This window comes from Bubalus bubalis, chromosome 14 (genome assembly GCF_019923935.1).
Source record: "Bubalus bubalis isolate 160015118507 breed Murrah chromosome 14, NDDB_SH_1, whole genome shotgun sequence".
NCBI classification, from domain to species: Eukaryota; Metazoa; Chordata; class Mammalia; order Artiodactyla; family Bovidae; genus Bubalus; species Bubalus bubalis.
The window spans coordinates 59556429-59573338 of record NC_059170.1 but is presented as its reverse complement, the minus strand read 5'-3'; the positions used below and the strand labels follow the sequence as shown (position 1 = coordinate 59573338).

General features: G+C 42.4%; 1 protein-coding gene across 1 annotated transcript in view; it reads right to left on the bottom strand.

Moving 5' to 3' along the window:
* The window catches only part of C14H10orf67 (chromosome 14 C10orf67 homolog), a 101753-nt gene that overhangs the window by 64385 nt on the left and 20458 nt on the right, over positions 1-16910 (bottom strand). The window contains exons 4-5 of the mRNA XM_006079980.4: positions 16117-16191; positions 853-1008 (exon numbers count right to left, since the gene is read on the bottom strand). Of these exons, the coding sequence (XP_006080042.3) occupies positions 853-1008; positions 16117-16191 (231 nt within the window). The remainder of the gene's footprint in view (positions 1-852; positions 1009-16116; positions 16192-16910) is intronic.

The window sequence follows — 16910 nt, the reverse complement described above, 5'->3', positions numbered from 1 at the left end:
GTGGGACTCTGGATTCAGATGGACCTTGGTTTTCATGCCTTGTCAGCATTTACCAGCTGTGTGTTATGGGTAAGTCTCTGCTTCCTCATCGGTAAACTGAGCTCTGAGGTAAGGAAGTACCCCTGCCAACTGACACTCAGCAGGTTGTGATTCTCTGGCTTCTCTGGTCACCTCTCCTACTCAAACAATCTACTTCTTGCTCTTAGAACCTAATATGAAAACCCCTCTATGGCTATTTGAGTTGATTTGAGATTAAAACAAACTTGTGTTCAGGGTCCACAATTTCAAGATCCTTCTCATTTATCTCCTCAACAGGTAGCTAAGCTCTCCTTTCTGCTTTCTCTCTCTCCCCACTTTTGTTCTCTTCAGTCCTTGGAGCAGTAAAGCAGCTCCTGGCTCCCACTACAACAGGGAGAACAGGGCGAAACTCCTCTGAGAACTTTCCTTCTTGACATTTCTATGGAAGGTCATCCTATTACAAGCTGGATTCTTGAAAGCCTCTGACTTGAGATTGTTTTGTGTCTTTCAGATTAACTGGACTGAAAAAAAAAGGGTGGGACTTTTCTGTATTAAAACAAAAATGTATTTACATGCTTTTCTAGGGTGGGAGATAGGTTATTTTATTTCCCTTACAAATAAAAATTGAGAACAATTATACTGCTCCTATTTATAATTATTATGGGTTTTCTAGACTATGTTATTGAGCAAAAAAAGGGTTGAACTGTCTTATTTGGTGAAGAAGACACCCAAGATACATCCACTGTAGTCCCTTTATTCCAAACCCAAGCTTTCAGACAGCTGTAACTTCATTTACATATATTAACATAAATTATTCTTTGCTGTGAAACTTACAACTCTTTGAAATCCATATTCTTCATATTGGTCTAGTTCTTCTCTTAATTCCTTAATGACTTCTTCTTTCTCCCTCAGTCTTTTTAACAAAATGTTCATTTTGACAGTCATTGCGTCATGCAGGGATGTCTTCTCTTCTTCTACCTCAAAGTATTGCTGGGGGGAGAAAGATACTAGTCAGATACTATGCTAGCGCCAGCAGAAAGCATTTCATGTTTTATTTAAGCTCCTGTCTTGTAAAGTTGTTGTAGTTTTGCAACTTGCATGCAAGCTTTAGTAAATTATGATATTTATATTGACCAATACACTAAAAGTGTCAATGGCGTTACAGCACACTATTATCCTGTAAGAGACGAAGCACAGTGTCTTACCCTGACTGTATCTGTCTGCCAATAATAAAAATAGTAAGCCTTAGCAGTAAATCTACATCATGACTGTGAATGTCCTACTTTGATCTTCCTCTAGAAAGGAAGAAATAGAATAGAAAGAAAGAAAAAGAATAGAAAGAAAGAAGAATTGTGTCACAAAATCAAAGCAAGGAAAATGCTATAAAATGGATGCTGCTATTTACTTCCAACATATAAAAATCTCATTTTCAACACAGACATGCAAAAGCATTTTGTCCATTTTGGACTCTTTTGGGAATTATAGAAGAATTTTTTATTTTCATTATCTGTTACTAATATATTTGGACACATGGACTTACAATAAACATAGTAAAACTTAATCATATCTGCTAATATACATAATATTGTATTTAAAAGAGTTAAATTTAAAAACTAAAATTGTTCTAATATTATATGATGAATACTGGCAGACTGAGAAGAATAATATTATGTCCGGGTAGCATTTAAGAGTCAAGCTAGGGCATCCCTAGTGGCTCAGTGATAAAGAATCTGCCTGTCAATGCAGGAGACACGGTTCCATCTCTGGTCTGGGACAATCCCACATGCTGCGGAGCAACTGAGCTGGGTTCTAGAGTCCAGGAGTCACAACAACTGAGCCCATGTGCCACAACTAATGAAGCCCACACACCCAAGAGCCCATGTTGCACAACAGGAGAAGGCATTGCTGTGAGAAGCCCGCACAGCACTAGAGTAGCCCCTGCTTGCCAAACCGGAGAAAAGCCTGCACAGCACATCCCAAAATAACTGACAGTCTATACCATACTAATGAAAAAATCAGTAAATGAACATGCAGTAGAGTTTGAAAGAGTGAAAATAGAACAACCATATGACAATATTCGGTTTTTAATTGGGTGATTCTAGAGAACAGTATCAGAGAAGGCAATGGCAACCCACTCCAGTACTCTAAATCCCATGGACAGAGGAGCCTGGTAGGCTGCAGTCTGTGGGGTCGCGAAGGTCGGACACGACTGAGCGACTTCACTTTCACTTTTCACTTTCATGCATTGGAGAAGGAAATGGCAACCCACTCCAGGGTTCTTGCCTGGAGAATCCCAGGGACGGTGGAGCCTGGTGGGCTGCCGTCTATGGAGTCACACAGAGTCGGACATGACTGAAGCGACTTAGCAGCAGCAGCAGCAGAGAACAGTATTGAGTATGTAGGTCTGTTCTACTCTGTTTTATGTCTCCAGCTTAAATGCTCTGCAGAGGTTAAGACACTTACCCCACTGGTGCCCTGAGTGTAAGTTCCTGGGCATCTCAAATTCAACAGGTCCAAACAGAGGTTCCCATCTTCACTCTCCTCCTCTTTGCCTCTCCCATTAACATCAGCCCAAGCCAGAAACCCATTTTCTGTCATTTTAAGCACCTTCTATTCCCTCACTAACTCACCAAATCTGTTCAATGCACTTCTAAATCACTCCTGAACCTACCCTCTCCTTCTCTGATCCACCACCTTGATGTTACCACCAAAATTTGGGCCTGCCAATCTACTGACATCAGGCTTCCCTGGTGGCTCAAATGGTAAAGAATCTGCCTGCAATTCTTTAGGAGACCTGGGTCTGATCACTGGTCAGGAAGATCCCCTGGAGGAGGGCATGGCAACCCACTCCAGTATTCTTGCCTGGAGAATCCCATGGACAGAGGAGCCTGGAGGGCTACACTCCAGGGTGTTGCAAAGAGTTGGACATGACTGAGCGACTTAGCACACCCAATCTGCTGACACCAGGTTGCGGTAAAGGAAGGTTCAGTGTTTATTACTAAGTGCCAAGCAAGGAGTCCAGCACAGTTAATGCTCAAAAGCCTGAACTCCCCCAATGGGTTTTGACAGTTTTTTAAAAAATGTATTTATTTGTTTGACAATGCTGTGTACAGTTTGTGGGCTCTTACTTCCCCAACCTGGGACTGAACCCTGACCCCTAGCAGTGAAAGCAGACAGCCCTAACCACTGGACTGCCAGGGAATTCCCCAGCAAGGTATTTTTAAAGGCCAGGTGAGGGAGGGGAGCCCCAGGGTGTGCGATCAGCTTGTGCAAAATTCTCAGATTGGTTGATGGTGAGGTAACTGGGAGGTGTCACAGGGGTAAATATTATTCCTTAGGATCCAGGAGGCCGGCAGGCTGTGTGCTCATGGTCATTAAGTAGTTAACAGGTCCCATTTGGTGAAGGTTTCAGCATCTGTTTAACAGCTCAGGAAGTGTGCATCAGATACTGTTATCTGGGTGCTTCAGAGATGAGGCGCAGCAGAGGACACGGGGGAGGGGTCTGTTCCAGAAAGGCCCCAGAGGGTCCCGTTCGGTTACGGTCGGGCTCTGTCTTGTTCACTTACACTGTTGCGCTAGCTCTTAACTCACTTCCTTCTTCTTTTTTTTTTTAAATACCTAATTTTTAAAAATTAATTTTTATTGGAGAGTAGTTGCTTTACAATGTTGTGTTAGTTTCTGCTGTACAGCAAAGTGAATTAGCTATACAAATACATATATCCCCTCTTTTTTTGGATTTCCTTCTCATTTAGGTCACCATGGGCTTCCCTTGTGGCTCAGCGGGTAAAAATCCGCCTGCAATGTGGGAGACTTGGGTTCCATCCCTGGGTTGCGAAGAGCCCCTGGAGAAGGGAAAGGCTACCCACTCCAGTATTCTGGCCTGGAGAATCCCACTCACTGTATAGTCCATGGGGTTGCAAAGAGTCAGACATGACTGAGTGACTTTCACTTAGGTTACCACAGAGCACTGAGATGAATTGGGAGATTGGGATTAGACATATATACACTAGTGATATATGCACAAAATAAGTAACTAATGAGAATCTGACTCTTCTTTTGTCCTCTCCAACCAATCTGCACCCTGTGGCTGAACTGATCTTTCTAAAATGCAGTCCTCCTTGTCCTCACAGGCTTAAGTCTAACTCCCTTAGCACGATGGACAAAATAGCATCCCTGACTTTTGCTGGCCTTCTCTCCCCTTCCCTCACCAGACTGGGAATTTTATCAGTGCTGATACTCAGCATGCAATTTCTCAGAAGTACTGTGGGACCACAGGTCTCCATGTATTTGGAATTTCTAGGCCGCCTATTAAGCTCTTACTTATCAATCTCCTGAATGCCATTAGAATAGGTTGGCTTGATCTGCAGATGAATCTGCCACTTAGTAGTAGCTCTGTTGCCTTGAACAAGTTTCTTAAGTTCCCTGTGTTTGTTTTATCATCTGTAAAATGGGAAATGTTGAATTTGATTTACTAGTAATTTGTTGAGGATTTTTGCATCTCAATCAGGCAACAATATGCCTGTTCATCAGGCATATTCACCTCTGTGTGTGTGTGTGTGTGTGTGTGGGTGTGTGTGAGTGCACATGTGCTCAGTTGCTTCAGATGTGTCCCACTCTTTGTCACCCATGGACTATAGCTCCTCTGTCCATGGGATTCTCCAGACAAGAATACTGGAATGGGTTGCCAAGCCCTCCTCCAGGGAATCTCTCAAACCCACGGATCAAACCCAACCGCATTGAAGGCAGATTCTTTACCATCTGAGCCACCAGGGCGTGTGATGTGACTGTGAATTATAGTGCTTCCTAGAGCATGTGTGCATGCATGCTCAGCCGTGTCCGACTCTTTGAGACCCCATGTACTATGGCCCACCAGGCTCCGCCTCTGTCCATGGAATTTTCCAGGCAAGAATACTGGAATGGGTTGCTATTTCCCTCTCCAGGGTATCTTCCCGACTCAGGGATCAAACCCACATCTCTTGGGTCTCTTGCACTGGCAGGCGAGTTCTTTACCACTGTGCCACCTGGGAAGCCCTAACAAAGATGCTTTTGATAAACTGGCTGAGTCATCTCCTTGATAACATGACAAAAACCACTGGGAGCTCATTTAAAATCCCACCATGGTACTTCCCTGGTGGTCCAGTGGTGATGAATCTGCCTTGCAATGTAGGAGATATGGGTTCAATCCCTGGTTGGGGAATGAAGGTTCCATATGCCTTGGGGCAACTGAGCCTGCGTGCTACAACTACCAAAGCCCACGTGCTCTGCAGCCCAGGAGCAGCAAATGGAGCCCATGTGCACCACAAGTAAAGATTCCAATGTGCTGCAAAGAAAGATTCTGCAAGCCAGAACAAAAACCAGACACAGCCAAATAAATAAAGATTAAAAAAAAAATTCCCACCAGGGGGCTTCCCTATGGCTGGGCTTTCCCAGTGGTTCAGTGGTAGGGAGTCCACCTGCCAATGCAGAACACATGGGTTCAATCTCTGATCCAGGAATATCCCACGTGTCGAGGGGCAACTAAGCCCATGCACCACAACTACTGAAGCCTGCGCTCCACACAAGAAACCACCTCAACGAGAGGCCTGTGTATCACAACTAGAGAGTAGCTCCTGCTTGCCCAAACTAAAGTCTGAGCAGCAACAAAGACCCAGTACAACCAAAAATAAAAATAAATAAGAACATTTAAAAATCCCACCAGAAACTGTGCTGTGATGCTATACACACTTGGCATCACTGGGGCCAGCCTGCCTTTAGGATGTGCTCAGCCCCTCCGGACTTTAGGGTGGGGGTGGGGGTGGGGTGAAGGGAGGGAGGGCACAGTTCTTTAAAAGAACAGAAAGTTTCACTTTTTGACATTTCATAAAGTAATTGTAAGGCCCAAACACACTGGATTCATTTCTCTTCATCTCCAGGAATGTTTCTGATGTATTATGAGTACTGAGTGAGCTGGGCTCAAGAGAAGGTAAGCAGAAAGCAGTTGTTTTTTTTTCATCACCCCTTCAAATCTGATATCCTGTCTCATGTTTCAGCCTCTTAGAAGAACTCTCAGGAAAGTGCCATGGCTTTTTTTTTTTTTTTCTTAAACTCTTAGATAGCAATAACCATGTTGAATAAAAGAAAGAAAGGAATGAAGAAAGGAAAGAAGGGCAAGCCAAAAAAACACCCTCAAAGTCCCAAATCCCTATCCAGCCTACTCTTACACATCAAATCTGAACTTTCCCAGCTCTGGCCTCCCTTAGACTTGCAGCCCAAAAGGGAGGAGAGGGGTTGAGCCTGGGTCCCTTTTCTAGTATCCACAGATTTAGTCAAACATCAGCCTAGATATTGCTGTGAGGGTATTTTTCCTATGAGATTAATATTTACATCATTAGACTTTGAGTAAAGCAGATTACCCTCCATATGGTGGGTGGGCCTCATCCAATCAGTTGAAGACCCTGGGAGAAAGATGAGATTCCCAGGGAAGACGGAATTCTCAGAGTGTCTTCAGACTCGAGCTGTAACATCAGTTCTTCTCCAGCCTGTCAGTCTACTTTTCAGATTTCAGATTTGCCAGCCTCTACAACCACAGGAGTCAATTTCTTAAATCTCCATCTCTTTCTCTTCATACATCCTATTGGTTCTCTATCTCTTAATACAATTTCTCCTAATTAATTTCTCCTAATACAATATCTACATCTAAACAACATTCATTCATGCCAATACCTTCCTCTCCAGTCCAACACCACAGCACTGATGATGGCTTGTCGCCTTCCCATAGTACAGCCCTTCCTCTGGCAGTAAGAAAGCCTGCGGTGCTCGATGCGCTGACATCCGCTCCATCCTCCCCTCATGTCACCCACTTCCTGACCGCAATGCGCCCTGAGAACTTGGCTCTGATGCAGGGAACAGCGAAGGGGAAGGATGCAGGGGTGTGTCTTTGGTATTTTAATTCACAGTGGCAAGAAAATTCTATTTTGAACTTTCATTCTTTTGGTCTTACAAGAAAATTTAATCTTTTTCCTTTGGCAGTTGAAAGTAAGGAGTTCATATTCAAATTTGGGACATAACTGTTGGTTGTTTTATTATTAGAATAATTTTATGATGTTATTTGACCTCACAGGCACAACCTCTTGACAGATAATATTGGTCAACACAGCTGGATATAATCTGGGGTGAGAAACAGACCAGGAGGTAATTCTCAGTATGGGGAGCAAAGCGACCTTGGAGTTTAATGTAAATGAGGCATTCTTCTAACCCAGTGCTGAGTCTTCCAGGGCACCAGTGGTCTCAGGATGCCCAGAGGAGCGGGGGATGGTACTGAGGGGTCTGCATCATGAAGGTGGGAGCAGGGCTTTCCTCCCCCCATCCCCCAAGGCTCAGACACACGCCTAGTTGATCACAGGCTAAGTGGTTAAGTTCAATGTGTTAAGAGAAGAAAAAAAACCTAAGGAATGATGTTTCCTTCCACGTGGAGTGACGCCTCCATTTATCTGATTAAAACCTGAGCAGAAGGAACATGGTCACATCTTGGCAGTCTCCTGCCCCCTGCCTTTCTCTTTGGGGAGCCGATGCTCTGCCCTGGCAGACAGAGACCGCCCCAGCCCAATTCTGCCTGTGAGGGGAGTTAATCTGCCAGATTCTGGGTTTTGGTACCACGTAGTCTGTTTTATCAGTGAAGCAGATGACCTCCGTCTGCTGGCTCCCTGACTTTATTTCACCAGGTCCAGAACCTGAGGGGGGAGGACAAGTATTATTTATCAAGTCCCACAGATACTCCAGAAACAGTTATCTTTCAGGTTTGCAAATCTAAAGCAGGTCATGAAAGCTGCTTGTGGAGCAGAGAGGAGGAATAAACAAGGAGATTGGGGTTGACATATACACACACACATAAAATACATAGTATATATAAAATAGATAACTAGTAAGAATCTACTGTATAGCACAGGGAACTCTACTCAATACTCTGTAATGGCCTGTATGAGTAAAGAATCCAAAAAGGAGTGGATATATGTATATGTACAATATAACAGATTCACTTTGCTGTACAGCAGAAAGTAACACAACACTCTAAATCATCTATACTCCAGTAAAAATTAATTCACAAAAAAAAGCTGCTTAGAATTCTATGATGATTATTTGATGTCTTCGAGATAAAATATAAGTTCCATGGACTTCCCTGGATGTCCAGTGGCTAAAACTTTGCCTTCCAATGCAGGGGCTGTGGGTTTGATCCCTGGTCAGGGAGCTGAGATCCCACATGCCTCACAGCCAAAAAACCAAAACACAAAACAAAAGCAACATTGTGTCACAAATTCAATAAAGACTTAAAAAAAAATTCCATGGGTTCCCTTTCCTATATCCGCTCTCACCACTTCCTCAGCCCTCTTATACCAAAGGACTGGCAGTTCCCTGGCTGTGCCCTGAACCTTAATTGCCTCTGTGATGTCAAGTGGGCCACTTCCTTGTCTTTTCCCAATTTTCCCTACGCTTGTCAAAATTTCATCATCCTTTGTTGGGGGCCCAGTGTAACCCGCCCTAAAATGTGCCTCCATGGCATATTGATTATTTTGAATTAAAGTTACTTAAGAAATGTTCAATGCAAGAGGGATACTCTGACCCTCCTTTCTGTCTCCCTGAAAGCAGAAAATCAACCTCGAATAAGAAAGGTGCTCTCCCAGCATCTGGAGGTAGAAGGACACCCTAATCACAAGGGTGCCCACATCTTGCTGCTCGCACTCAGGGACGCAAGGGGGTGATCACTCAGGAGAAAGGGCAGAGTTAAGGGGGAGGATGCTTTGTACAGCTTGTGTCATAGTGAGTATGGGATGACCTATTTTGCAACTCTTTTCTTTATAGTCTTTATTTTCTTGTCATTTCATCTAAGCAGTTTTCTCTCTCGCTGTCTTTTCAACAAAAGCCTCACTCAGGCCATTGCATTACTGGCGATCCAAGAGGATGCGCCCTGCCCTTAGCAGAAGCCCATCTTGGTTTCATAAATCAAAGTCTGGAAAATTTCATCCCCTCCAAACACTAAAATATTGGTATCTTATTGCATTACGAATTTTTTAAAAAAAATCTGAAATAAAAATTATTTAACACCTGGATAGTATTTGCTGCATCAAAATTTGGAATCTAAAGTTAGTGCTCTCATTAGAATGGGATCTTCTATACCTCTGCGATCCTCCAAAAATGGAAGACAATGACAACACAGCAAGGCTTCTATTGTAAGAATACATACTATCTCCCTTCAGACACTTTTAATTATAATTTTACTATTTCACCATTTTAACAGACTCATGTTTAACATAATAGCCTTGAAATGGATTTGGGTAATTCTTCCTTGAACCTTCATCCATATTTCAGGAAGTATGGAAGAAGACAAACCTGAAACGCTGTCCCTGAAATAAGCACTGCTACTTGCTATCCATAGGAGCGTTGTAGTCCTGAAAAGTGAACTAAGAATTGTTTGCAACGATCTCTTCAAAGGTACCAAAACAGATGTGATTATTTAATAAGGAAGATATCATGGGAGAATATTTGAAGTCAACTTATAATGATTTTCATTCCAGGAGATGGCAGCTTAGCCAGAGGGGAGAAGACACGAGATATTAGGGTCTTATCCAAATATTCGAGTGAGGACACGTGGAAGAGGAGGGTTAGTTCATCCACCTTTCCTTCTGAACGCTGATCACAGTCACACCAAAAAGGAAGGCACTGTGATAAAAACTTAGGTATTAAAATTTACATTTTCCTGCAATCCATTTGAGCCTAATGAGTCTTTTTTGTCTTTCTGCAGAAATATAAAAGCACATGAAGCACTTTGCATAGTGCCTGGGCCATAGTAAATAAGTCACTGAGTGATAGCTGCTTTCACTGTCATTAATTATCTGCCCTGGGAAAAGGAAGAAGTTTCCCCAAGCATTGCCACTCACAGTTCAGCTCCATCACCAGTGCCGCCTACGACAAAGAACTGCAGCCCCAAACATGTCAGATTCAAAGAGATCAGGTCTGTGCAGAACAACACGTGTAGGTTACGCAGGGCTCCCTCTGCTCCTCTGTGTCCTTCTCCAAAGTCCCCTCAATACTCAGTTCCCTAAGGCTCTCTATCTAGCCCGAATTTTCCTCCAGAAGAAAAAATACCCAATAAGGAAGTAGTGACTTCATCCCTTAGTCCTTTGTATACAACCCCATAACTTATTTATTTTTGCTCAAACTCTTAAAAATTTAATATGCCTCAGTTTATCATTTTACATGAGGAAAACATCAAAAACCAATAGAAAAGGCAGAGATATTCAATAAATGATGTTGGAAAAATTGCTTATTGATTTGAAAGCTAGTGGCAGTCTCCCAAGCTTTTATTCCTCCAGTCTCTCTAAAGGGTTTTATTTGCTTCTAAATCCCTCAGTGTCTGAGGGACCTAAAGTAATGTGTTTTCCTATTCGATTCAGAGCTGATACATTTCCAGGACCAAAAGAAGCTAAATAAAGTGCAAGTTTTAACAAAACATTTTCTTTTATCTGAAAATAAGGTACTATAATAGCACACAAGAACTTGTTTTAATAGTTAAATAGATTTAAAACCTTGTTCCACAGCTGAAAAAGCACTTGGACCTGTATCCTGAACTGGTCTCCAGAGGGCAGCAGAGAGTCATTCACATTAGCAAAAGTTCCCTCTTAACCAGAAGTGAGTGTATCCAGGCTGTTTTTTCAACTCTTCTTTCTTATGACTAAGCCTTAACAAACTGGGTGGCCAGGATTTGGAAAGCTGTCTGAGGTCATGGATCAAAGTGATGCCAACAAGCCAAAGCAAAGATTCAAAGAATCACTTTCGTATCTTTAAAATAATTCTTTAATTAGATAAACCAACGAACCACAATTAATACACTGTTGACTAAGCATATTTAACCAGCACATGTTTATTAAACACTGATGCATATAAAGCATCTAATCCTTTCAGGGCTTTCTACTCCTAGACATACAAAAGGTATATAGAAAAGAGTAATAGTCACTTATTCTGCCATATATTTTTTCAGCATTTGATGCACACTAAAAATTTATTCAGTTCAGTTCAGTCCCTCAGTTGTGTCCGACTCTTTGTGAACCCATGAATCGCAGCACGCCAGGCCTCCCTGTCCATCACAACTCCTGGAGTTCACTCAGACTCACATCCATCGAGTCAGTGATGCCATCCAGCAATCTCATCCTCTGTCGTCCCCTTCTCCTCCTGCCCCCAATCCCTCCCAGCGTCAGAGTCTTTTCCAATGAGTCAACTCTTCGCATTGAGGTGGCCAAAGTACTGGAGTTTCAGCTTTAGCATCATTCCTCCCAAAGAAATCCCAGGGCTGATCTCCTTTAGAATGGACTGGTTGGATCTCCTTGCAGTCCAAGGGACTCTCAAGAGTCTTCTCCAACACCACAGTTCAAAAGCATCAATTCTTTGGCACTCAGCTTTCTTCACAGTCCAACTCTCACGTCCATACATGACCACTGGAAAAACCATAGCTTTGACTAGATGGAACTTTGTTGGCAAAGTAATGTCTCTGCTTTTGAATATGCTATCTAGGTTGGTCAAAAGTTTTCTTCCAAGGAGTAAGTGTCTTTTAATTTCATGGCTGCAGTCACCATCTGCAGTGATTTTGGAGCCCCCCAAAAATAAAGTCTGACACTGTTTCCACTGTTTCCCCATCTATTTCCCATGAAGTGATGGGACCAGATGCCATGATCTTTGTTTTCTGAATGTTGAGCTTTAAGCCAACTTTTTCACTCTCCACTTTCACTTTCATCAAGAGGCTTTTTAGTTCCTCTTCACTTTCTGCCATAAGGGTGGTGTCATCTGCATATCTGAGGTTATTGATATTTCTTCCAGCAATCTTGATTCCAGCTTGTGCTTCTTCCAGCCCAGCATTTCTCATGATGTACTCTGCATATAAGTTAAATAAGCAGGGTGACAATATACAGCCTTGACGGACTCCTTTTCCTATCTGGAACCAGTCTGTTGTTCCATGTCCAGTTCTAACTGTTGCTTCCTGACCTGCATATAGGTTTCTCAAGAGGCAGGTCAGGTGGTCTGGTATTCCCATCTCTTTCAGAATTTTCCACAGTTTATTGTGATCCACACAGTCAAAGGCTTCGGCATAGTCAATAAAGCAGAAATAGATGTTTTTCTGGAACTAAAAGTTTATTAGTGACCCAGAAATTGTTAAAGACACAAAGACTTATAAAAGCACGTTTCTGGAGAAGGAAATGGCAACCCACTCCAGTATTCTTACCTGGGAATTCCCATGGACAGAGGACCCTGGTGGGCTATAGTCCATGGGATCACAAAGAGTCCTACACAACTTAGTGACTGAGCATGCACGCATATATACATGTATATATAACTGAATCACTTTTTTGTATACCAGACCATAACACAACACTGTATAGCAGCTATACTTTAATAAATATAAACAAGTAAATAATCTGGAAAAAAATAAAAGCATGTTTCAAAAAAATCAGGACTTCATTGGTGGTGCTGTGAATAGGAATCCACCTGCCAATGTAGGGGACATGGATACCATTTCTCGTCTGGGAAGATTCCACATGTAGAGGGGCAACTAAGCGTGCATGCCAAAACTACTAAGCTTGCAGACCACAGCTACTGACCCTGAGCACCCGAGAGCCCATGCTCTGGAACAAGAGAAGCCACCACAATGAGAAGCCTGCATACTGAAAGTAGAAAGCAGTCCCCTGCAACTAGAGAAAGCCCAAGTGTATAAGGAAGACGCAGCACAGCCAAAAATAAATAACTAAAATTAAAAAGAAAAAAAAAACTTAAAAAAATTATGTTTAAAAAAACATGTTATTCTGACTTTTACTTTGTAAACAACAAAAAATCTGGATATGATAGGTAAAATGCTTCTGTGAACTGAGAAAGTAAGGAATAGTTAGGCCAAAATTAAGTGAATGCAGGCATCCAGAGAAGTATGTGGAACGCTGAAGGTAGCCTGGACTCCACGGCATTGCTAAACCAGGTAAAAATTTAAACTTTGGTTTACATGTCTTTAGAGGACACAGAGAAAAGGCATCCCAAAGGCCCCCTCCAAATGGGGATTCCCAATAATAGGAGACCACCTCATGAAGGCTGAGACGCCAAAGGGCGATCGCTTCAGTGTGAGAACGACTTAGAAGCAACCACCTTGGACCCTCTACCGCCTCCCACCTGAGGGAAAGTGAAACCGCCTCCTATCTGGAAACTTGGCTCAAAGTATGGAGGAGGGAAGAAAATCTCTTCTGAGTTTTATAAGTTGAGGTGGCCCACATTCGTACATCTGGGTGGTCTAAAAATAATGCCTCAAGTTGAAAATTAGGTTAAGGTGGTCACAGACACAGGAGTCTCACAGAAGCAAACAGAAATCTTCTCTGTAGAGACTCACCTCTATTCCAGGCCTAAAAGAGTTTCCATAGAAATATGAGTTTGCAATCAAACACCATGAAACCCGAAAGTAAAGGACATATCATGAGTGACAGCCAGTACTTATCAGACCCTCAAAGATGGAAGACGTGGAATATCAATCACATACATTCAAATATATGCACAGAAATAGAAGGATGAGCTAAGGTATAGAGCAAGAACCATTAAAAAGTAACCAAACAAGCCAAACATAGGACCTCGTTTCATAAAAAACACAGTAAGTGATATTTTAAAACTTAATCAAGGAACTTCCCTGGCGATCCAGTGGTCAAGAATCTGCCTTCCAGAGCAGCAGACCAGGCTTCAGTGCTTGGCTGGCGAACTAAGATTCCATCTGCCACAGGGCAACTAGAGTCCCTGCAGGTCACAAGGGAAGAGCCTGAGCACCACAGTGGAGACCAGACCACTGCCCTCCCCATTCCAAAAAAAAAAAAAAAAAACTCAAGGAAAGCAGACAATAAGGTGATACTAATAAAAACATGCAGAAGGGTTAGTGGGATTAAAATATTTGAGAGCAGTAAGATACATATTAAGACTTTATTCCAACAAAGTTTTAAGTTTAAAGGAAAGACAAATGCCCTAGACAAATAATACTTCACTGTATCTGACTCAAAAAGAATACAGAACCCAAATTGTCTCATAATCAGTTAAGGAAATTGAATGGGGATTTCAAAATATGTCAATATATCCATCAAACAACGCCTCTAGGCCCAGGTGGCTTTCCTGGCAGTTTAAAATATTTAAGGAAGAAATAGTTCTAATTTTACACAGATGCTGCCAGGGATGCAGACAATATCCTGCAACTCATTCTGTGAAGCTACCATAATCCTGATACCCAAACCCAATAAGAACAGCATAAAAAAAGAAAAGTATAGCTCACCACACTGATGAACACAGATTTAAAATATCGTAAGCAAAATATAAACACACTAAGTTCAGAAACAAATTTGAGAGACAAACAAAAGGACATTATGATCAAGGTGGGCTTATACAAAGAAAGAAAGAAAGGTTGACTTAACATTCAAATAAAAATTCAGTAATTAATTTTACCACACCAAGAGATTAAGGAAAAAAATCATATGGCCCTTCAATAGATTCATAAAACCCCACATTTTACAAAATTAAAATGCATTTGTGATTTTTTCAAATCATATAGTAAAATAAATAGCCTGAAAGTTCCTATAGCAAGTGTTGTGTGTAATGTTGAAATGCTATATTCATTCCCTGTAAGATTAGATAGAAAATAAGGATCTAAATATAGAAAAGAAGGATGCTTGCTGTCATCCCTTTTATTTAACATTTTACTAAGTGCTCCAACAGTGCAGTTGGCAAAGATGAATGAATAAATGAAGAAATGGTAGGAGAAAATTGTAGCAGACCAAAATTTGCCATCCCCAAAATGTGTCCCTTTGACATGAGGATTACTTGGGCTAATTATTTTTAAGAAACAGAAAAGTCAGAAAGTTTCTCTTGTTACTTTCCCCTTAGATGCCTAAGGAATTTAGATAAAGGGCCTGTTTCCATATTTTGTAAAAAAAAATATAGACAAGGTGTGGTGGGGGAAACTTGGCAGGGCCTAGAGTTCAGGGTCCTCTCTGTGTCTCATTGTCTCGGTAGGCCCAGCAAACATTTGTTTACCAAACATTTGCTTTTCCATCTTCATTTCCTTCCTCCCCAACCCCCTTTATAAAAAATTATTTATTTTTGCTTGCACTGGGTCTTCAGCGCTGTTCTCGGGCTTTCTCTAGTTGCGGCAAGCGGGACTACTCTTGGTTGCAACGCTCAGGTTTCTTATTGTAGTGGCTTATGTTGTTGCAGAGCACAGGCTCCAGGGCACTCAGGCTTCAGTACGTCAGCACGCAGGCTTAGCAGCTGCAGTGTGCGGCTACCGAGCACGTGGGCTTCAGTAGTTGCGGCTCAGGGGCTTACTTGCTCCATGGCGTGTGGGATCTTCCCGATCCAGGGAACCTGTGTTCCCTGCACTGGCAGGCAGATTCCTATCTACTGTGTCACCTGGGAAGTTCCCACTTCCTCCCCTTTGAAGTCCCAGACTAGAGAATCTGTGTGCCACAACAAAAGATCCTGCATGTTGCAATAAGACCCAATGCAGCCAAATACATAAATAACAATGTTTCTTTATGGAAATATACGGCAATGAAAGACAAGATGATAGTTATAAAGACTAAAAGAATCTCAAGGTCCTCACTAAGATGAAAATATAATAATGGGAAATGATGAATTTCCCCATCATGTAGGAGAGGGACGCTCAGTTTCTGACAGAAGTGTCCCCGTCATTAGAGAAGTTATTCCACTGAGGATCTGAAACTCCTCCCTGGGATTTACTACAGACCTGATGAACTTTCTCTTGAGACTCCCTGACCTCCTTCTGCTGAACTGCACGCTCACCAAGCAAACTGGATCACTTGCCCAGGTGTGCTAGATACCCGACTGGAAGTTTCCAGTCTCTGGAGTGTTCTGTCACCATCAAGTGGTCGATTTAAAGTGAGCATGGACAGTCAAAGACCTGATCCCTTTTTGGTGACCTGAAGATCAAGGACTCAGATCTTGAAAGCTAAAAAATGCTGACTGGCAATCCATGATGAGCCCCATACTGGGCACTCCCAGGATACCAAGTTGCTCTCGCCCCTGACAGCCCTCAAAACTCACCTGGTACATTCCTTTGATAGTACCTATGGCATCGGCCAGCTGCTGATTGTAGCATTTTCGTAAGCTCTCTCCATTCTGCAAATGAAAAATAAATACAAAGAGTACCACAATGTATTTCCAAATATAATTATCAGACCTACAAGGGGAGGAGGGTGGGGGGGACTAAGTATCCACCATTCAAATCATCACGTTCTCTTGAAATTTCACTATAAAATCATCTCCCTTAGGCTTCCACCTAAAACAACACATTCCATTTTCACTTACACTTAACCAAAGCAATAGAGAGTGTGTATGGATAAAATAAACAGTGAATGTGACCATGTTTTCTCATCTTCATATCACAGATTTTTAGTGTCTTAGTTGTTGTAGTTGTTTAATTGCTAAGTCCTTTCTGACTCCTTTGCGACCCCATGGACTGTAGCCTGCCAGGCTCCTCTGTCCATGGGATTCTCCAGGCAAGAAGACAGGAGTAGGCTACCATTTCCTACTCCAGGAGGATCTTTCTGACCCAGGCATGCAACCCACATCTTCCTGCATCTCCTGAATTGGCAGGCAGATTCTTTACTACTGAGCCACCTGAGAAGCCACCATATATACACTGCTAAGTCACTTCAGTCGTGTCCGACTCTGTGCGACCCCAGAGACGGCAGCCCACCAGGCTCCCCTGTCCCTGGGATTCTCCAGGCAAGAACACTGGAGTGGGTTGCCGTTTCCTTCTCCGCATATATACACTACTCTGTATAAAATAAATCACTAATGAGAACCTACTGTATAGCACAGGCAACTCTACTTAA